The 23,404-nt window shown below is 38.4% G+C and overlaps 1 protein-coding gene across 2 annotated transcripts in view; it reads right to left on the bottom strand.

Annotated features, from left to right (window-relative positions):
* LOC143974786 (C-X-C motif chemokine 10-like) overlaps positions 1–22,942 on the bottom strand; it is a 54,833-nt gene extending 31,891 nt beyond the window's left edge. The window contains exons 1-4 of one of the 2 annotated variants that reach the window (XM_077476521.1): positions 22,804–22,942; positions 22,559–22,682; positions 21,525–21,608; positions 19,374–19,632 (exon numbers count right to left, since the gene is read on the bottom strand). In XM_077476521.1, the coding sequence (XP_077332647.1) occupies positions 19,596–19,632; positions 21,525–21,608; positions 22,559–22,682; positions 22,804–22,927 (369 nt within the window). In that variant the 5' untranslated portion in view covers positions 22,928–22,942 and the 3' untranslated portion in view covers positions 19,374–19,595. Of the gene's footprint in view, positions 1–19,373; positions 19,633–21,524; positions 21,609–22,558; positions 22,683–22,803 lie in introns of those variants that run through there. The other variant, XM_077476522.1, reaches the window with a different exon arrangement.
* Between the last annotated feature and the right edge of the window lie 462 nt (positions 22,943–23,404).

Below are 23,404 nucleotides of genomic sequence, written 5' to 3' on the forward strand. Positions count from 1 at the left end.
ACTTATACACAGCCTGGCCACATACAGAGGCCCAAAATTGAAGTAGTACCTTCAAGCATTCTAGGAGCATAAGTTACACATCTCATTTCATTACTACCTATCACACTTTTGAAGGTTCTTGAGCACCAGGACAATGGAATTACCCACAAAATCACCCAATTTTGGAAAGCAAACACCTCAACGTATATTCTATGAGGCATGAGCTGCAGATAGGTACTCAGGTACTCTAATGGGCTGGTGACAGGTACTCGGTTACTCTGATGGGCTGGTGACAGGTACTCTGATGGGCTGGTTACAGGTACTCAGTTACTCTGATGGCCTGGTGACAGGTACTCAGGTACTCTGATGGGCTATAGATAGGTACTCGGTTACTCTAATGGGCTTGTGACTGGTACTCGGGTACTCTGAAGGGTGGTGACAGGTACTCTGAAGGCCGGTGACAGGTACTCAGGTACTTGGTATTTAGATGAACTGTGACAGGTACTCAGGTACTCAGATGAACTGTGACAGGTACTCGGGTATGCAGATGAACTGTGACAGGTACTCAGATCTACTGTGACAGGTACTCGGGTACTCAGATGAACTGTAACAGGTAATCAGATGAACAGTAACATGTACGTGGGTACTCATATGGACTGTGACAGGTACTTTGATGGGTGGTGACAGGTACTTTGATGGGTGGTGGAAGGTCCTCTTTATTGGGGGGACAATCAGTGTGTTTGGTGTACACTGTAAGCGGTAACGAGATATTACCGCATTCTCCTTCTCACACATGATCGGTGTGTGAGAATGAGAACCCGGTAACATATTGTTACCGCTCTGTGTTTACATTTAGGGAAAGGGTCACAGCCGATCATGTGGTAAACATCCGCTAACCAATGGCTATTTACCAGCGTTGGTGATGAGCAGTGTTCCCGGGAACACGCTGCCACTGACGTGCACACGCAGCACACTTGTGCCGTGCAAAGTGGGGAGGTACTATCTGTGATCGGCTGTAACTTCATCATGACCGATCCTGTGGTAAACAGCCATGCTCAATGGCTGTTCATCCCCTTGGTGAAGAGCGGTGTCTCCGTGGCGCGCCACCACCGACAGTACAGGGCTGCGTGCATACGATCGCGTGCATGCCCTGTTTAAGTGGCTGGACATCATATGACCCCCACCCAGTACGAGAGCCACGCAGCCCAGCCGTCATATGACGGTGGGCGAGCGGCAAGCAGTTAAAAGAGATGCAGTTACTTTTAGGCCTAATGAGTTTTGTTACTAGATTTTTACCTGTCTGTAAAAAATTTTCTAGGTGTCTATATATATATATAGAAAAAAAGGTGGGTTGCGCTAAAAATAAAAAATGTGAACAAAGTTATACCGATGTGAATAACTAAAAAGAATATTTTATCAATCCTATGCAGAAAGAGAATTAAGTTGTGTAAGAATGTACAATAATAAATCAATGAAGATAGCAAGTACAAATCCCTATTGCTAATAGAAGCAACATAGAAAATAATTAATTAATCTTATAACCACAAACCAGCCAATCAAACTGTGTATGTAATAAAAAAAATTACAATAAATTCATTTAGCTTAATAAATTAATAAAACATAATTATAAACAATAAGAAAAACATCAAAACAAAAAGGGTATATTTTAAAACCGGCCTATCATATACCTCTCTGCGCCAAACAAAGACCTTCACACACTCCCTCAATATATATATATATGTATATGCACCAATCTATATGGTGCACCCACATATATAAAAACAAAGATTTTACTATATGCAATAGATTTTACTATATGCCTGCAATAATAATAATTATAAAACCACAGTAAACTAAATAATGACTGCTAGGTATATTAAAACATAACAGTCCGGACAGAAATAGCAGCCGTTAAAAAGTTAACATACAAATACATAAAAAAGTAATACAAACAATTCATCAAGATAAATCTGAGAATATCCGCATTAAAACAGCGCTCTGTAGAAAGTCCTTTACAGAAATAGCAATGTACGAGCAATCACTAAAAAGTTCTTAATGTGCAGATAAGGTGTCTATAGTGATCTAATCAGCATTGCACGGTGATCAAAGTTCTGTCGACCTTTCTTCCACCATAAACCGGGAGTGCGTCACCACATGCGATGCGTACCCCCTAGGGGGTTAAACTCACCAGACACTGCTGAAAACACAAGCCTTAAGGAGTAGTCACTTCCTTGAGTATGGTAATATATCACCTTAGCGTTGCAGTTCCAAACAGTCCTCCAAGTTTGTCATAAAAATAAAACAAAGTGTGCACATAGCATAATACTGTTTTATTTTTTAAAAGGTTCGCACAAAATAATAAAATCACCCATTTAAATATCTGCGTACATTGTTTAAAACATCATCAGCATTTCAAAATTGTGTACTTCACCGATTATTCAGATCCCCGAGCCATCCACAAGTGTTCCTCTGTGTACACTGTGCATCACTTCCTGGTCTGTGGTCAGCGGTGGAGCGCACACCTCACTTCCGGTAGCGTCGTGTAGGCCACGCCCTGACGCGTTTCGTCACTTCCGACTTCAACAGAGGGCGTGGCTACACGACGCCGACGGCCAATATATATTCAACAGTCTCACACCCTGTCAACCAATCACGTAGCCCTGCACTATCCAGCCCACATGACGCTGCACATCGTCATGGTAACCGGACGCGGCCAGCTCGGTTCTCAATACAGGGGAGAGATAATTGAATGAACACAAACGATCGCCGAACTACTGGCGACCTCCTTAGCAGAACAGGCAAAATGAACATTACAACAAAAACAATACATGAAAGAAAGAAACATAGACCTCCTAATTAAAATTACCCTTAATATACACATAAATAAAAATATAAATACAAAATTACATAGAAGATAGTGAACTACCCATTAAATCCTCACATGATCCATGTATGTTTGTGTAATATGTGAGCAAGGACCTATATACACATACAAGGTCCATAAGCTGTCTCCCTAAGAGATCCATCCTATTTAGAAAAAGCTAGTGTGTATGTCATGTGCATCATCCAAAATATACATATACTTATACATGTATATATCGCTAATGCATACACTAAATGCACCCCATATAACGCTGAAGTTATAGTGGCAATGAGCAAAGAGTTGTGAATATATGTCATATATCCACCACCTCCGAGATTTTTATCTCTATGAGGTGTCATTTCGGTTAAAGGGAGCTTCTTACTAAAATAAAATCACAGGCGAGAACCGACGCAAAAACCTAAAATTATTTAAAATATATAAAAAATATTAAAAATATTCAAAATAACGTAAATATTGTGAGTCAGCACATATTTAAACATGATCATTCTATAATAGCCTTTATAATAGTATTAGTCAACTCATGTCAAAAATTTAATCATTAGTAGTGTATCAGCCATAGAGTGATTATAATTACCAAACCTCTATATGTCTATAGTATTTATATATAAAATTGGTACAGATATGCAATGATGCAAACATCAAAGACCGTACCGTGAATGTCTTCATTACTCCATACACTATATCACCTACATAAGCATCTACCTAGATACTACTTAAAGGATTACTACTTAAAACATTAAAATGTTTAAATATTAAGAGGAAGGGATCGTGAACCAGACAATTTAATAATCACTAATGAAACAATTAATATCTAGGTCCACATTTAACCCCTTTGGTGTTAAAGTGTCAATCAAATATATCCATTCCGTTTCACGTTTGGATAACTCTCGTACCATATTTACCCCTCTCCAGGGGGGTTTCATATGTTCTACACCCCAAAATCTGAGTCCAGAAGGATCCTGATTATGGTAAAGCTTAAAGTGTAGGGATACATTATGATCCTTAAAACCCAGTTTAATATTAGCCACATGTTCCGCTATTCTTATCCTTAGAAGTCTTTTAGTCCGGCCTATATAGATCAACCCACATGGGCATTGTAAAGCATACACAACATACGATGTATTGCAGGTAATAAACCCTTTGATTGTAAATTCTTTATTATTCTCTGTTGCTAAAAAGCGTTCCATTGCTCTTATTGGTGTGTTTACTTCTTTACACGCCCTGCAACGTCTACAAGCAAAAAACCCTTCTTTTTCCCACAAAGTGGGAGGATGAGTAGGTGGGTCAATCACTTTTTTAACTATCTTATCAGCATAGTTAGGGGCTCTTCTATATATAAACCCGGGTTTTGCAGGTAGCACTGGTTGTAATGTTTTGTCCATCAAAAGGATGTGCCAGTGTGATAAAAAGATATTCTCCACCTCCCTATATTGTGAGTGGTACCCTGATATAAAATTCCATTCGTGACTGTTGGAAGTATGATTGCCCTTATTATTACTACTCAAGAGATTATCTCTTGATGTGGATGCTACTCCTTCAATCACTTTGTCCAGTTGTTTATCACTATAGCCCTTTTCTAGGAATTTTTCTTTAATCCTATTCGCCTGGGAGAAGAAATCATTATCATTGGAGCAGTTCCTTCTGATTCTGGTCACTTGACCTTTAGGAATATTCTTTAACCAGACCGGGTGATGCCCACTCTGTATCGGTAAATAACTATTTGCGTCTGTAGGTTTGAAATAAGCCTTGGTACCAAGTCTTTCTCCATGTCTGTAGATGTTAACATCCAAAAAATTGATACTTTCAGTGCTTATTTCACTAGTCAATTTAATGTGACTAGTATTATTATTCAATTCGGCAAGGAAATCAGTAAGGGAAGATCTTGTTCCAGACCAGATAAAGATCAGGTCATCTATATAACGTCTGTATATCAATAACTCTTGTCTCTTAACAGAAAAAATTTTCTTGTCTTCCCACTCTCCCATAAAAAGGTTCGCTATACTAGGTGCGAACTTAGCGCCCATTGCGACGCCGCGTTTTTGGGAGTAGAACTTTCCGCCATACCAGAAATAGTTATGACCTAAACAGAAATCAAGAGCATTTCTCAAAAAGATTTTTTGATTATGTTTTAGATCATCTCTCCGACTAAGCGCCCAATTAAGGGCCAAAATAGCATCATCATGTTGGATGATAGTATATAAGGACGCGACATCCGCTGTGACCAAGTATACCTCTTCTTTGCCAGCTAAGTCCACTTCTTCTAATATTTGTAGAAGATTTTTAGTATCCTGCAAGTATGCTTTTGTCTGTATCACACTTTTTTGTAGATATAGATCAAGATACTGGCCCATTCTAGAAGTAATGGATCCTATCCCATTAACAATTGGTCTGCCAGGTGGACATTTTATATCCTTATGGATTTTCGGCAAAGTGTAGATAGTAGGAATCCTACTACTACTAGGGGTTAAATACCTCATTTCTTTGTTAGTTAGGACCCCAGTTGAAACGCCGAGATTCACTAGAACCTTCAGCTCATACTCATATTGTTTAGTAGGGTTTCTATCCAATTTCTTATATGTATCTTCGTCCATCAACATTTCTATTAGTTGGTTGTGATAAAATTCTTTTGTCAATAAAACAACCCCGCCCCCTTTATCAGCAGGTCTTATGATCAGCTCCTTTCTTTTTTCCAAACTCTTAATGCCTTCATGAATATATCGTGGATTAGCATTTTTTTGGGGGATGAGAGTTTCCAAATCACGTAACACCAGATTTTTAAAAACGTCTATTTGTTGGTTAGCACTATTAGCGGGGTTAAATAGTGACTTATTCCGTAACCCGCTATCAGTCTGCACTGATGAGGTCGCAGTGACAGGTTGGGAGTTTTTATTCAAAAAATACTTTTTCATATTAATTTTCCTCATATATTTGTGTACATCTATAAAGACATTGAATTTGTTTAGTGGTCTCTTCAGGCCACATTTTAAACCCAAATTCAATATATTGATTTCTTTATGTGTCAAGGAGGCTTCTGCTAAGTTAAAAATACCCCCTAGTCCTTTTCGCGTCTTCTTTTCCTGGACCCTTCGTCCTGCTCTGCAGCCTCTCGTTCGTTTCTCCTGAGGTCTGGGGAATAGATTTGATTCCTCTCCCATTGCACCTGTTCCCTCCAATGGGGGTCTTGTGATGGATAGGTCTGCATCGGAGGTCTCCCCCTTCTGGGGTACCCCCGACTTCGTCCTCGCTTCTGCCATCCCCTTCCTCTCCCTAAAGGCTATTATAGAATGATCATGTTTAAATATGTGCTGACTCACAATATTTACGTTATTTTGAATATTTTTAATATTTTTTATATATTTTAAATAATTTTAGGTTTTTGCGTCGGTTCTCGCCTGTGATTTTATTTTAGTAAGAAGCTCCCTTTAACCGAAATGACACCTCATAGAGATAAAAATCTCGGAGGTGGTGGATATATGACATATATTCACAACTCTTTGCTCATTGCCACTATAACTTCAGCGTTATATGGGGTGCATTTAGTGTATGCATTAGCGATATATACATGTATAAGTATATGTATATTTTGGATGATGCACATGACATACACACTAGCTTTTTCTAAATAGGATGGATCTCTTAGGGAGACAGCTTATGGACCTTGTATGTGTATATAGGTCCTTGCTCACATATTACACAAACATACATGGATCATGTGAGGATTTAATGGGTAGTTCACTATCTTCTATGTAATTTTGTATTTATATTTTTATTTATGTGTATATTAAGGGTAATTTTAATTAGGAGGTCTATGTTTCTTTCTTTCATGTATTGTTTTTGTTGTAATGTTCATTTTGCCTGTTCTGCTAAGGAGGTCGCCAGTAGTTCGGCGATCGTTTGTGTTCATTCAATTATCTCTCCCCTGTATTGAGAACCGAGCTGGCCGCGTCCGGTTACCATGACGATGTGCAGCGTCATGTGGGCTGGATAGTGCAGGGCTACGTGATTGGTTGACAGGGTGTGAGACTGTTGAATATATATTGGCCGTCGGCGTCGTGTAGCCACGCCCTCTGTTGAAGTCGGAAGTGACGAAACGCGTCAGGGCGTGGCCTACACGACGCTACCGGAAGTGAGGTGTGCGCTCCACCGCTGACCACAGACCAGGAAGTGATGCACAGTGTACACAGAGGAACACTTGTGGATGGCTCGGGGATCTGAATAATCGGTGAAGTACACAATTTTGAAATGCTGATGATGTTTTAAACAATGTACGCAGATATTTAAATGGGTGATTTTATTATTTTGTGCGAACCTTTTAAAAAATAAAACAGTATTATGCTATGTGCACACTTTGTTTTATTTTTATGACAAACTTGGAGGACTGTTTGGAACTGCAACGCTAAGGTGATATATTACCATACTCAAGGAAGTGACTACTCCTTAAGGCTTGTGTTTTCAGCAGTGTCTGGTGAGTTTAACCCCCTAGGGGGTACGCATCGCATGTGGTGACGCACTCCCGGTTTATGGTGGAAGAAAGGTCGACAGCACTTTGATCACCGTGCAATGCTGATTAGATCACTATAGACACCTTATCTGCACATTAAGAACTTTTTAGTGATTGCTCGTACATTGCTATTTCTGTAAAGGACTTTCTACAGAGCGCTGTTTTAATGCGGATATTCTCAGATTTATCTTGATGAATTGTTTGTATTACTTTTTTATGTATTTGTATGTTAACTTTTTAACGGCTGCTATTTCTGTCCGGACTGTTATGTTTTAATATACCTAGCAGTCATTATTTAGTTTACTGTGGTTTTATAATTATTATTATTGCAGGCATATAGTAAAATCTATTGCATATAGTAAAATCTTTGTTTTTATATATGTGGGTGCACCATATAGATTGGTGCATATACATATATATATATATTGAGGGAGTGTGTGAAGGTCTTTGTTTGGCGCAGAGAGGTATATGATAGGCCGGTTTTAAAATATACCCTTTTTGTTTTGGTGCATTTACATTGTTTTTTCTTTGCAGCCATGGATGTACTACACTTCCTTAAGAATAGAACCATAGACATTAACAGCATTTTTTCAATTAACGAACATACTTCCACTCAGGCTAATTATAATGGGATAATGTTGGCTCTAGGTAATACCTTAGAGAAACAAGTTAGAACATGGTGGGATATTTGCACTTTGGAACAGTATATGAAAGAAAAAATTATAGTTAGAAGTTTACGGTGGGAGGTAACTCCACAAGATGGGTTAGACGACCCTGACTCTATGAAAGAATGGCTTGAATTTTTTAATGAGGTGGGTTTTAGATTGCAGGATTTAGTTTTAAAAAGGAAACATAGGAAGATGGCGAAACTAGAGGCGAGAATTAATGAGTTAAAAACACAATTAGAACCTATCAAAGACTCACAACAATTGATAGATTTCAATACACGTATTAAAAAGAAATTGGAGAAAGTAGACAAAGACACACAAAGAAAGAAAACTAAGAAATTCCATAGGGATTTGGGTGATTTTCAGACAAATTCCATCTATGTATGGCAACAGGCGAGTGGAAGTCCATTTGAAGATAATAAAGAAATTATTAGACAGGACGATGATCCACAGATTGAATTACAACACGTGGATAATATCGACCACACTACTAGAACTCGCCCGACTAACGGTGGACCGGCGTATCAACCGGTATATCAATCTACGCCAGTTAGGAAGGTGAATAGTAATGTGAGAGGTCAGAACGTAAGAGGAAAATCCCTGAATCCACAAAGACCCTTGAATCCACAGGGTAACCTGTACCAGGTCCCTGTTTATAACAGGTATAATCCATTACAACATGAAAATGGTGAATATCAACAGTCACCACGTCCTTTTTTAGGGAGAGGAAGGGGATGGCAGAAGCGAGGACGAAGTCGGGGGTACCCCAGAAGGGGGAGACCTCCGATGCAGACCTATCCATCACAAGACCCCCATTGGAGGGAACAGGTGCAATGGGAGAGGAATCAAATCTATTCCCCAGACCTCAGGAGAAACGAACGAGAGGCTGCAGAGCAGGACGAAGGGTCCAGGAAAAGAAGACGCGAAAAGGACTAGGGGGTATTTTTAACTTAGCAGAAGCCTCCTTGACACATAAAGAAATCAATATATTGAATTTGGGTTTAAAATGTGGCCTGAAGAGACCACTAAACAAATTCAATGTCTTTATAGATGTACACAAATATATGAGGAAAATTAATATGAAAAAGTATTTTTTGAATAAAAACTCCCAACCTGTCACTGCGACCTCATCAGTGCAGACTGATAGCGGGTTACGGAATAAGTCACTATTTAACCCCGCTAATAGTGCTAACCAACAAATAGACGTTTTTAAAAATCTGGTGTTACGTGATTTGGAAACTCTCATCCCCCAAAAAAATGCTAATCCACGATATATTCATGAAGGCATTAAGAGTTTGGAAAAAAGAAAGGAGCTGATCATAAGACCTGCTGATAAAGGGGGCGGGGTTGTTTTATTGACAAAAGAATTTTATCACAACCAACTAATAGAAATGTTGATGGACGAAGATACATATAAGAAATTGGATAGAAACCCTACTAAACAATATGAGTATGAGCTGAAGGTTCTAGTGAATCTCGGCGTTTCAACTGGGGTCCTAACTAACAAAGAAATGAGGTATTTAACCCCTAGTAGTAGTAGGATTCCTACTATCTACACTTTGCCGAAAATCCATAAGGATATAAAATGTCCACCTGGCAGACCAATTGTTAATGGGATAGGATCCATTACTTCTAGAATGGGCCAGTATCTTGATCTATATCTACAAAAAAGTGTGATACAGACAAAAGCATACTTGCAGGATACTAAAAATCTTCTACAAATATTAGAAGAAGTGGACTTAGCTGGCAAAGAAGAGGTATACTTGGTCACAGCGGATGTCGCGTCCTTATATACTATCATCCAACATGATGATGCTATTTTGGCCCTTAATTGGGCGCTTAGTCGGAGAGATGATCTAAAACATAATCAAAAAATCTTTTTGAGAAATGCTCTTGATTTCTGTTTAGGTCATAACTATTTCTGGTATGGCGGAAAGTTCTACTCCCAAAAACGCGGCGTCGCAATGGGCGCTAAGTTCGCACCTAGTATAGCGAACCTTTTTATGGGAGAGTGGGAAGACAAGAAAATTTTTTCTGTTAAGAGACAAGAGTTATTGATATACAGACGTTATATAGATGACCTGATCTTTATCTGGTCTGGAACAAGATCTTCCCTTACTGATTTCCTTGCCGAATTGAATAATAATACTAGTCACATTAAATTGACTAGTGAAATAAGCACTGAAAGTATCAATTTTTTGGATGTTAACATCTACAGACATGGAGAAAGACTTGGTACCAAGGCTTATTTCAAACCTACAGACGCAAATAGTTATTTACCGATACAGAGTGGGCATCACCCGGTCTGGTTAAAGAATATTCCTAAAGGTCAAGTGACCAGAATCAGAAGGAACTGCTCCAATGATAATGATTTCTTCTCCCAGGCGAATAGGATTAAAGAAAAATTCCTAGAAAAGGGCTATAGTGATAAACAACTGGACAAAGTGATTGAAGGAGTAGCATCCACATCAAGAGATAATCTCTTGAGTAATAATAATAAGGGCAATCATACTTCCAACAGTCACGAATGGAATTTTATATCAGGGTACCACTCACAATATAGGGAGGTGGAGAATATCTTTTTATCACACTGGCACATCCTTTTGATGGACAAAACATTACAACCAGTGCTACCTGCAAAACCCGGGTTTATATATAGAAGAGCCCCTAACTATGCTGATAAGATAGTTAAAAAAGTGATTGACCCACCTACTCATCCTCCCACTTTGTGGGAAAAAGAAGGGTTTTTTGCTTGTAGACGTTGCAGGGCGTGTAAAGAAGTAAACACACCAATAAGAGCAATGGAACGCTTTTTAGCAACAGAGAATAATAAAGAATTTACAATCAAAGGGTTTATTACCTGCAATACATCGTATGTTGTGTATGCTTTACAATGCCCATGTGGGTTGATCTATATAGGCCGGACTAAAAGACTTCTAAGGATAAGAATAGCGGAACATGTGGCTAATATTAAACTGGGTTTTAAGGATCATAATGTATCCCTACACTTTAAGCTTTACCATAATCAGGATCCTTCTGGACTCAGATTTTGGGGTGTAGAACATATGAAACCCCCCTGGAGAGGGGTAAATATGGTACGAGAGTTATCCAAACGTGAAACGGAATGGATATATTTGATTGACACTTTAACACCAAAGGGGTTAAATGTGGACCTAGATATTAATTGTTTCATTAGTGATTATTAAATTGTCTGGTTCACGATCCCTTCCTCTTAATATTTAAACATTTTAATGTTTTAAGTAGTAATCCTTTAAGTAGTATCTAGGTAGATGCTTATGTAGGTGATATAGTGTATGGAGTAATGAAGACATTCACGGTACGGTCTTTGATGTTTGCATCATTGCATATCTGTACCAATTTTATATATAAATACTATAGACATATAGAGGTTTGGTAATTATAATCACTCTATGGCTGATACACTACTAATGATTAAATTTTTGACATGAGTTGACTAATACTATTATAAAGGCTATTATAGAATGATCATGTTTAAATATGTGCTGACTCACAATATTTACGTTATTTTGAATATTTTTAATATTTTTTATATATTTTAAATAATTTTAGGTTTTTGCGTCGGTTCTCGCCTGTGATTTTATTTTAGTAAGAAGCTCCCTTTAACCGAAATGACACCTCATAGAGATAAAAATCTCGGAGGTGGTGGATATATGACATATATTCACAACTCTTTGCTCATTGCCACTATAACTTCAGCGTTATATGGGGTGCATTTAGTGTATGCATTAGCGATATATACATGTATAAGTATATGTATATTTTGGATGATGCACATGACATACACACTAGCTTTTTCTAAATAGGATGGATCTCTTAGGGAGACAGCTTATGGACCTTGTATGTGTATATAGGTCCTTGCTCACATATTACACAAACATACATGGATCATGTGAGGATTTAATGGGTAGTTCACTATCTTCTATGTAATTTTGTATTTATATTTTTATTTATGTGTATATTAAGGGTAATTTTAATTAGGAGGTCTATGTTTCTTTCTTTCATGTATTGTTTTTGTTGTAATGTTCATTTTGCCTGTTCTGCTAAGGAGGTCGCCAGTAGTTCGGCGATCGTTTGTGTTCATTCAATTATCTCTCCCCTGTATTGAGAACCGAGCTGGCCGCGTCCGGTTACCATGACGATGTGCAGCGTCATGTGGGCTGGATAGTGCAGGGCTACGTGATTGGTTGACAGGGTGTGAGACTGTTGAATATATATTGGCCGTCGGCGTCGTGTAGCCACGCCCTCTGTTGAAGTCGGAAGTGACGAAACGCGTCAGGGCGTGGCCTACACGACGCTACCGGAAGTGAGGTGTGCGCTCCACCGCTGACCACAGACCAGGAAGTGATGCACAGTGTACACAGAGGAACACTTGTGGATGGCTCGGGGATCTGAATAATCGGTGAAGTACACAATTTTGAAATGCTGATGATGTTTTAAACAATGTACGCAGATATTTAAATGGGTGATTTTATTATTTTGTGCGAACCTTTTAAAAAATAAAACAGTATTATGCTATGTGCACACTTTGTTTTATTTTTATGACAAACTTGGAGGACTGTTTGGAACTGCAACGCTAAGGTGATATATTACCATACTCAAGGAAGTGACTACTCCTTAAGGCTTGTGTTTTCAGCAGTGTCTGGTGAGTTTAACCCCCTAGGGGGTACGCATCGCATGTGGTGACGCACTCCCGGTTTATGGTGGAAGAAAGGTCGACAGCACTTTGATCACCGTGCAATGCTGATTAGATCACTATAGACACCTTATCTGCACATTAAGAACTTTTTAGTGATTGCTCGTACATTGCTATTTCTGTAAAGGACTTTCTACAGAGCGCTGTTTTAATGCGGATATTCTCAGATTTATCTTGATGAATTGTTTGTATTACTTTTTTATGAATAAGAAAAACATACTATAATGTCCATATAAAGTCTTTAGTTGAAAAAGAAGAAAAAGATTTGTTTGCAATAACTCCACGGTGATACAGTGACAGCAAACCATCCAAAAATTATTGTGAATAGTGCACGACCTCCACCATAGATATTACTGCCGCTTACCGAAGGTATATGGTTCTTTGTTACAGAGAACCATACAGCGCAAGTGACTGATTCCCCCAGTCCAGTGTATTCACAGGTGGATACAGGAACTCGTTACTTCTCCCAGCAAGATATCAATTATATAGATCGCGTAACAAATTCAAGCCGGCCGGTCTCGATATGCAGCGCCCAATACTTCCGGAACAAACACGTGAGCTAGTGGCGTCAGGACGTCGCTCCTCCTCCCTACGCGCTTCGTCAATATGGGACGTGGTCACGGGGTACGGGCGGCGTCCTGACGCACCGCTTAAGTAATGAAAACAAAAACCAAGCCTCGGTCTGGACCCGGAAATGAAACGGAAGACACCATCTTGGTTTAGGGAAAATAGCACTAACTAGTGCTGCAGAGAAACCACCCTCCTAACGGGCATGTTAAATACAAATAGATAAAAAGAATTCTCCAAATTTAAATATTATACACCCAATCCGGAAGTGTACACACTCAAGTGTCTAAAGAGAAAACTCCCGAAGGTATTCAATCAAATTAAGGCAAGTGTAGTTGAATTACCATTATAGACGCATTATGGGGGGGGGAAGAACCTTATATCTTTTCTAAAAAGCAAATAGAAACCACCACACAGGTATTGGTATTTATAGATTAGCCCACTTAGTTAGATATACCACATGGGTGATCCGCCAAGTTCCAAAGGTCAATCCCTTAGGCTATACTATACAAAAAATATATATATGAAAAAAATATGGAACTATAAAAAATATGTGAAAAAGATATATAAAGTATATATGTACAGACATTTATATATACTTTATATATCTTTTTCACATATTTTTTATAGTTCCATATTTTTTTCATATATATATTTTTTTGTATATATATTTTTTATATATATACTTTCGTATATATTTTTTATGTATTTAATTTTATTTTTTAGCTTTTATGTATTGATTATGGTTTATACATACCTAATTCCAAGAGTGCAATATATCTTTTTAATTTGGTTATTTGTGCATATTAATTGATGCTTTGTACAAAGTATAGCCTAAGGGATTGACCTTTGGAACTTGGCGGATCACCCATGTGGTATATCTAACTAAGTGGGCTAATCTATAAATACCAATACCTGTGTGGTGGTTTCTATTTGCTTTTTAGAAAAGATATAAGGTTCTTTCCCCCCCCCCCCCTATAATGCGTCTATAATGGTAGTTCAACTACACTTGCCTTAATTTGATTGAATACCTTCGGGAGTTTTCTCTTTAGACACTTGAGTGTGTACACTTCCGGATTGGGTGTATAATATTTAAATTTGGAGAATTCTTTTTATCTATTTGTATTTAACATGCCCGTTAGGAGGGTGGTTTCTCTGCAGCACTAGTTAGTGCTATTTTCCCTAAACCAAGATGGTGTCTTCCATTTCAGTTCCGGGTCCAGACCGAGGCTTGGTTTTTGTTTTCATTATTTAAGCGGTGCGTCAGGACGCCGCCCGTACCCCGTGACCACGTCCCATAGTGACGAAACGCGTAGGGAGGAGGAGCGACGTCCTGACGCCACTAGCTCACGTGTTTGTTCCGGAAGTATTGGGCGCTGCATATCGAGACCGGCCGGCTCGAATTTGTTATGCGATCTATATAATTGATATCTTGCTGGGAGAAGTAACGAGTTCCTGTATCCACCTGTGAATACCCTGGACTGGGGGAATCAGTCACTTGCGCTGTATGGTTCTCCATAACAAAGAACCATATACCTTTGGTAAGCGGCAGTAATATCTATGGTGGAGGTCGTGCACTATTCACAATAATTTTTGGATGGTTTGCTGTCACTGTATCACCGTGGAGTTATTGCAAACAAATCTTTTTCTTCTTTTTCAACTAAAGACTTTATATGGACATTATAATATGTTTTTCTTATTGTTTATAATTATGTTTTATTAATTTATTAAGCTAAATGAATTTATTGTAATTTTTTTTATTACATACACAGTTTGATTGGCTGGTTTGTGGTTATAAGATTAATTAATTATTTTCTATGTTGCTTCTATTAGCAATAGGGATTTGTACTTGCTATCTTCATTGATTTATTATTGTACATTCTTACACAACTTAATTCTCTTTCTGCATAGGATTGATAAAATATTCTTTTTAGTTATTCACATCGGTATAACTTTGTTCACATTTTTTATTTTTAGCGCAACCCACCTTTTTTTCTTTAATGCCAAATGTAGTATAACATTTGGGTTTGCTGCTTATTCTTTTTATCTTTGACTATTTTGACAAGCGCGGTTTTTCCCTTTTCCTTTGTCTATATATATATATAAGATTGTATGGTCAAAAATTTTGAACATTTCAGTGGTAGGTCAGTCTGGCAATATGAGTTTATTTTAGATAAAGACTTTTCACAGATGTAGCAGGATCACTTGGATTTACTGTGATCTGGGGAAAGCATTGGTGCATAGATGATTGCCATCTTAAAGCTGAAGTAAACCCTGATGGGTTTTACTTCCTCTTTGTTTCCCTACAAAGGTAAAGCATAATGGGCTACTATGCATCGCATTATGGGTCACTTACCTGACACAGGAGCCAGCGATGTCACCGCTGTCTCCTCTTCCACGAAGCGTCCCTCTTCCTTCACGGTATTGTGGCTCCGGCGCTGTGATTGGCTAGAGCCGCGATGACGTCCCTCCCGTGCATGCTAACGGCATGATCGCTGTTAGCAGCAGCACGCTCAATGCGCCTGTGCATCGATGTCTACAGCGCATGCGTCGTAGAAAGTGGTGTTTGTTTTTTGCACATATCTCATTCTCCTAAACCATGTAGATTTAGGCGATATTACTTGCACCTACAGGTAGCCTTAATCTAGGCTTGCCTGTAGGTAAAAGTGGTCTGTAAGGGTTTACAACCACTTTAACTGACAAAAGAAAGCTTATCTAAAAAAAATAGATTTATTTAGTTATTCTAGATTTTAGATGCTATTGAAATATCAGGTGCAGTGCTTCTGAACATTGATGTCAGATGCAGACCTGCAGTATGTCCTTAGCGCTTATGGGACCTAATTTAGATGTTAAAGAACATTTAAAAATCCTCATGATACTTATATGCCTATATTTTGTGGATATTATTTTTTAATTTAAGTAATAAGGATCCATTTTCCTTTTCTAAAAACTTGCGTTTGTCCTTTTTAAATTCAGTAATGGGAAGGATTATTCTTGGTCACACATTAATAAAATTCTTGTAAGTGTTTCTTGTTTCTTTAGTTGTGCAACCTTCCAGCTTGTAGCAGGTTTTCATTCTCAAGGGTTACAAAAAGTTATTTTTAAAGTGGAATTCGAAACCAATTACACCAGACAATCTTTCCAAGTTACGTCAGGTTATACATTCGGTTTCTTGTTCTTCTTTTGAACGTGTGTCATTCAAAGCAGTTTTCTCATTAGCATTCTTTTCAGCATTTTGAATTTCAGAGCTGGTTCCATCCAATAAGAATGGTATGTCCGTTTTTTGGCTTCACAAGGTCATTGTTGAAGATAAGAGGATTAGGATTTATTACACAGTCAAAAAATGATTAGGTAAAGGTTTCTTTGGCACTAATATTTGTCCTGTTTTGTTATCAAAGGAAGTTTTAAAAATCAGACCAAGTGTCGGTAATTGTCTCTATTAATTAAAATGAATTTCAGTTAACAAAATTTCAGTTTAATAAAGTATTAACCACTTGCGAACTGCCCCATCCAAATATACAGTGACAGGGCGGCTGTTCTGTGCTGGATCATGTACATGTACGTGATCCGGAACTTCCCGGCAGAGGGCACACATATGCACGCCTGCTGCCCCATCTGTGCTGTAATTCGGTAAAGCACAAGTCGGTTAGCAGGTCCCAACCAATGATTTATAGCCGGTACCCGCTGATTGGCGAATCACAGTACAGAGCCCTGTGTTCACTAACAACACACGGAGCAGCAATGTGGCGGCAGGGAGAGAAATCTGCCACATTGATTAGTAAAATCAGTACACATTACACATTGTTATCTACACAGTTAACCCCTTGACTTGCCCTAGATATTAACCCCTTCCCAGTCAGTATGATTAGTACAGTGACAGTGTACAGTATTAGCACTGATAACTGTATTGGTGATGTCAGTGTCAGTTAGTCAGTTCCCACTCTGTGTCAGTTAGTGTCAGATTTCTCGCCACACTATCCAACAGTCCCACTATAAGTCACTGATCCCCGCCATTACTAGTATAAAAATAAATAAAAATTCTGGTATATATACCATCTTTTGTAGATGCTATAACTTACATGCAAACCAATCAATATACACTTATTGCGATTTTTATTTTTACCAAAGACATGTAGCAGAATACATTTTGGCCTAAATTTATGAAGACTTTTTTTATTGGATATGTTTTATAGCATATTTTTTTTTTCTTAAGAATAAAAGACCCAATGGTGATCTTATACCACCAAAAGAAAGCTCAATTTGTGTGGAAAAAATTTATATATATTTTATTTGCATACAGTGTTGCATGACTGCACAATTGCCAGTTAACAGCAAAAAATGGTCCCTGGTCACGAAAGGTCTAAGCCCTTGTACACATGGTCGGACATTCCGACAACAAAATTCGTTGGATTTTGTTCGATGGATTTTGTCTGAAACTGGTGTTGCATATACACGGTCGGACAAAAGTTGTCGGAAAATCCGATCCTTCGTAACAAGATGACATTATTTCGTTACGATGGGACTACGTTCAGGCTAGTAGCCAATAGCTTTGGTCTAGGAATTTGATCTGAGCATGCGTGGCACTTTGTCCAATCGGAATTCTCTACAAACGATCGGACAAAGTCTGATCAGATTATGTTGTCGGAAAATGTTATAGCCCAGCTCTAAAACTTTGTCGGTCGGATATTCCGACGGAAACAGTCCGATGAAGCCCACACACACGGTCGGATTATCCGACAACACGGTCCGATCAGACATTTTCCGTCGGAATGTCCGACCATGTGTACAAGGGCTAAAACCTTTTGGAGCTTAAGTGATCAAACAAGTACTTTAAAGTTCTCAAATTAGATCATCTACGTTTGTCTTCTCATTCATTTTGAACAGGTGCAGCTGAAGAAGCATCTAAACTTGGTTTAGAGGCTCGTACCATTAAGAAACTAGGGAGATAGAAATATAACAGCTACAAGTTATATATTTGCCTTACACTTTTGTTTGAGTTATTATTTCAGGTCCAACCCAAATTGTTTGGAATTTTGGATATTTCTGCATCTTTTGGACCCAGAGAAGAGCAGCAAGAAGGTCGTATTCAGAAAATATAGCTTTGAATACAGGTTTATTTAAGGTTTTCTGAAGCGGTAAAAGGGGTATGGTGTGGGGAAATTTTGATTTTCTGAGTTGGGCAGGTTGAATTAAATATTACCACACCCTGATATCTTAATTTAGCATCTGGGGGATAATGACATAAGCCAACAAAGAACACTGGATCCATTTTTATTATTAGAAATTACATACTTTGTATTAAAATGACATCCCCTTGTACAGTTATTGTTTTTTTTTTTGTTTTGTTTTCAGAGATTGTCCCCAAGTTTCATTGGCTTGATTCCCCTATGTTGAAGCCTTTTGAGAAAGTCAAGAAAGAATACACAGAGCCATAGAAAAGTTAATGTTGCTAGTTAACGCTTTTTTCTTTCAGACATTCAGAATTATAGGGCAGGATTCTGGAAAATAGTTGAACAAGAAAACCCACTCCGGGTTTCTGTTCCAAGATATCACCTAACCCACCAATTGAGGGTGCTGGCTCAGTATGCGAGAAACATGTAGGCAAAATAAGGATCCGGATGGCCGCACTCCAAAGAAATTCCTTTATTGATATCATATACCGGTAGGTATGATTAAGCACCAGTGAGAGTGGTGTGAAAAGCGTCAGCTGTTTGCATTTTTATTCTGATTTTGTATGGACTAATTCTTCAATAAAGGAATTTCTTTAGAGTGCAGCCATCCGGATCCTTATTTTGCCTACATATAGGGCAGCATTGCTGGACTTTACAGGCATGACGGTATCCATTTGTCAGATACAGGTCTTGACAATTTAAATTCTCCATTACAAACTATTATTATTATTAAATATTGATGCCAGTTGAGTTTTGTGACCCATCTGGCTTTTGGGGGACAGTAATCATTGCAATGTATACTACAATTTTTCTTACTTTTCTTTTGCTTTCATCAAAACAGAGTAGGCACACTATAATTTTTTTTTTTATATACATTTATTTATGAAAATATAAAACTCACATCTTTTAAGGTAGAAAAATATCTCAGGAGATATGTATTTACAGCAACATTGTTTAAATAGATGAATTTACAAATATAAAAATATGCATGGCATATATCATTCCAGTAATCCATAGTCACAAGACAGTGGAAAGGTAGAACTAATCTATTAGCAGGCTCTCTGTTATATTCCTCAGCTTGTATAATCACTCAGGGATGTCTGATCACTGGGATGTGTTTCAGAAACCTGCAGGAATAAAAATATATATAATAAGACATACATGTCAGTATGGGAGTGCAAATTGCACATTTAGTATTATATAATAAGTACTACATAATTAAAAATAACATAAACGCTAACTCATATGATAATAAATAATTTATCTCTGCAAGAGGTATCTATTTACTGGGCTGCATTCACCCCAAGAAAACATAAAGGCCTGCAGTGATATACAGTACATGCGTTTATACATGTTTATAGGTCATTTCTAAACACATAATAATGCATGTAATGATTTTAAATTCACACTGTCCATTTATCTGCTTTTAGGTGCAGTCAATTTAGCAGCATCCAATGGGCAATTAGAAAGTCTAGACATGGCTAAATGCTCATAAACACATGTAAATGTGTGTTTAACTGTATAAACACACAGGCTGAACACGTGTAAAGGCAGATACATCTAAACGCAGGAAAAATTCATTTGGGAAGCGGAACAGCTGTTTATACTTCTTAGATACTCTTTCCTGCATTTAGATAAACAAAACACTGGAGTGCTAGTGTAAATGAGGCCTAAAGTAGTAAAAATTGTGTTAAAAAGCAATGTAATGTACAGGTGAGTTGAGGCAGGATTTTAGAACAACAAAGAAAAATGCCCAGCTCAACTTACCAGCCAGCCTACAAAGAACTGAATTGTCCTGTCTAAGGCCCCTTTCACACAGGCGTACTGATCAGGTCCGCCTATCAATTTTTAAGGCGGAACCGATCGGATCCTCCATGTGCCCCTATGGAGCAGTGGATGTCAGCTGTGACATGTCAGCTGACACGCGCTGCTATGCGATCCGATCCTGGCCGTGAAATCCAGATGGATGGAGATTCTATTTCCTATTTGGGGATCGGATGGGATCGGATGAATGGACATGTGGTCCGTTTTCATTCGATCTCCCCAGCGGGACTCTGACAGCTCCATCTCAGCACAGTGAGTGGAGACAGACATGTTATCCACCTGTTCAGTGGGGATCAGCGGATTTATCCCTCACTGAGCAAAGGGGACTTCGCTCGTGTGAAAGAGCCCTAACAGTTCATGTTAAAAAGCAGGGTTTTAGTTTGCACACATTTGCAAATACACATGTAAGCCGCAGAGGCCATGTCATGGCACCCCAGTATTATCTGCAGTCCTAACTCTATAAACTTTGAGTGCCTCCTTAGTAGGAGCACATATATAATAATGGATAGATTGAGGGCAGGTAAGCCTGGAGGGAGCCCACCCCTTCTTAAAGGCATAGGGGCACCCAACACATAGCACAATGGCAGTGAAGGTGTCCAGTGCTCCCCCTCACCAAATAACGAATGGTACAAGCATACAGCAATTGCCCCAACCTATAACTGACCTTAAATCGGAGCTCCACCCAAAAGGGGTAGCTCCACTTGTTCGCACCCTCCCCCCTCCACTACACGTTTTGGGAGGATGCAGGTACCTGGTTTTGACAGGTACCCACTTCGTGGACTGCATGGCGATCTAGGTCAAGCCCAGCCCCTCCTTCTCGTAGCTAATTCAGCCAGAAGTTCAGCCCCCCTCTTCCTTCCTCCCGCAGCCGTCCCATTCACAGAGTGCAGCGTTATTCGCGCATGCGCAATAGGGAGGTGGCTGTGAAGCCAGTGGAGATGGCAGCGGCAGCACTCAATAGCCGATTAACAAATCGGCTCTGATGAGGACGCCACTGGATTCCTGGACAGGCAAGTGTCCTAATATTAAAAGTCAGCAGCTAGAGTTTTTTGTAATTTTTCCGCAGGAGCCTGGAGCTCCTCTTTAACAGCAAGGAGCGCATGGAAAAAAACGATTTTGTGTAGTTTTTGGCTGTGTGTACATTGCATTTTGCAAGAACAAAATATCTGGAGATGTATAAAAAAAAAGCACCTACCGGTTTCTTCCACTGAGCAGAGCTTTTATTTCTTTCAGGCCAGAACTAACACATTTTGTAGCTCCGGAGCTTTTCAATGTGACACTGAGGAAGAATAATATTAAGGACGTCATTAGTATATTGGGACACTTTCAAATGAATAAAACTATTCAATATAATGTCACTTTTCTTTTAAATTGTGCCTTCCACTATCTACAGAGAACATCATTGCTATATTGGGGCACTTCCTAATGAATAAAACTATTTAATATAATGTCAATTTTCTTCTAAATTGCACCCTTCCACTATCAATTCCATCAGCAGACCACCATTCTCTAGGAGCTGCATATTGTGGAAGTGCAAAGTACATGCTTACTATAGTATTAAAACTATCCCCATTTTTATTTTCCTTCAAGTATATTTAAAACATGTGACATGATTATACTGGGCTATCAAAAATAACACAAAAGTAAAATAGTGAAAATGTGAACGGATGTTTCTATTTTTTTGTTTTCATCCAAAATTGTGAAAAAATAACATTCTAGCGACATTGTAGGTTTGTTGTACAAATTTCAGCTCTTTAAAAGATATTTAAAGGAAATGCTGTCATGTACAAACTGCAATGATTGCTTATAATTGATATGTAGTGCAAAGAATATTAAGTGGGCAGCAATGCTTGGCATCCAATCAGCTATCTTTAGGCAGCTCACTCTTTGGGCATACATGGGCCAATTCAGTCTAAATTAAGTATTGCATGTGATGACCAGGAAAAACTTGAGCTAAAGGACAATAACAACTACTTACAGCTATTGTAATTTTTTTCCTTGCACAAAGATTTTTTTCTAATAGTTTTAATATAGAATGAATAAAGCGTTAATTGCAAGCATGCTGCAACCAAGTTAACCATGGGTCCAGGGAGATTTTTAGATAGATGTTTTACTGTTTGCAACATCTGCCCACCTTATTGTAATTGATCTCTGTGCTATGCCTACAATTAAGTAAGTACATGTCTAATAAAGCAATTACATTATGTAATCCATATGCATCTTACTTACATATATTCTGTGTTTTCACACAGAGAGCTGCTTGGATAAACATCCAGTTGAGCCAGGGCCTTGACATTCACTTGATTGGATAGTTTGGTACATAGGCAGCGCTTCCCACGAGGAACAGCAAACCCTGAATTCCAATGGAAAAATAGATCAATTAGTGCTTATACAGACAATGGCAAAGACAGTGGCTAAAGACTGTATGTACTTATACATAGATTCTAAATCCTAGAATATGTCATTGACTGTACCTTGTATAAGAGTAGAGAGCAGGAGAACGCACATGATGACAGCACACTTGTTGTCCATATTGATGGTGTTGGATTCTCTCTGACCAAGATCTAGAGTAGACAGCTGTGTGAAGTACAGCGGCATTGGTCTGTTTATATACATTTGCACTGGATTGCATAATCCCATGATGTCATCAGTGGGAGGAAATGGTCACTCTCTATTTTCCAAGGCTTTTAAGAAGTGAAAGTGCAGTTGAAGACCTTTTTCTGTCAACTTAAAACCACTCAGTGACCTTTCGTGTTATTTTCAGTCTGTATGGGGTTTTCCCAGAAATATGTGTGTCTGATAAAGTGTCAATGAAAATGTTATAGTAACTTTCTATATACTTACAGTAGTGAAAAATGATTGTATAAGTCTACAGTGCATTCTGTGTATTCTGATCCCTTACCTTTGCTAAGGCTGATTATTAAAGTACAGTAAAACCTTGGTTTGAGAGTTTGAGAGTAACTTGGTTTGAGAGCATTTTGCAAGACGAGCTAACTTTTTAAATACATTTTGACTTGATATACAAGCGATGTCTTGATATACAAGTAGCGTCATATCACAACTGAGTATAAAAGA

The sequence above is a fragment of the Lithobates pipiens genome, unplaced genomic scaffold (genome assembly GCF_037356315.1).
Source record: "Lithobates pipiens isolate NorthernLeopardFrog02 unplaced genomic scaffold, aLitPip1_a1.2 Scaffold_13, whole genome shotgun sequence".
Taxonomy (NCBI): Eukaryota; Metazoa; Chordata; class Amphibia; order Anura; family Ranidae; genus Lithobates; species Lithobates pipiens.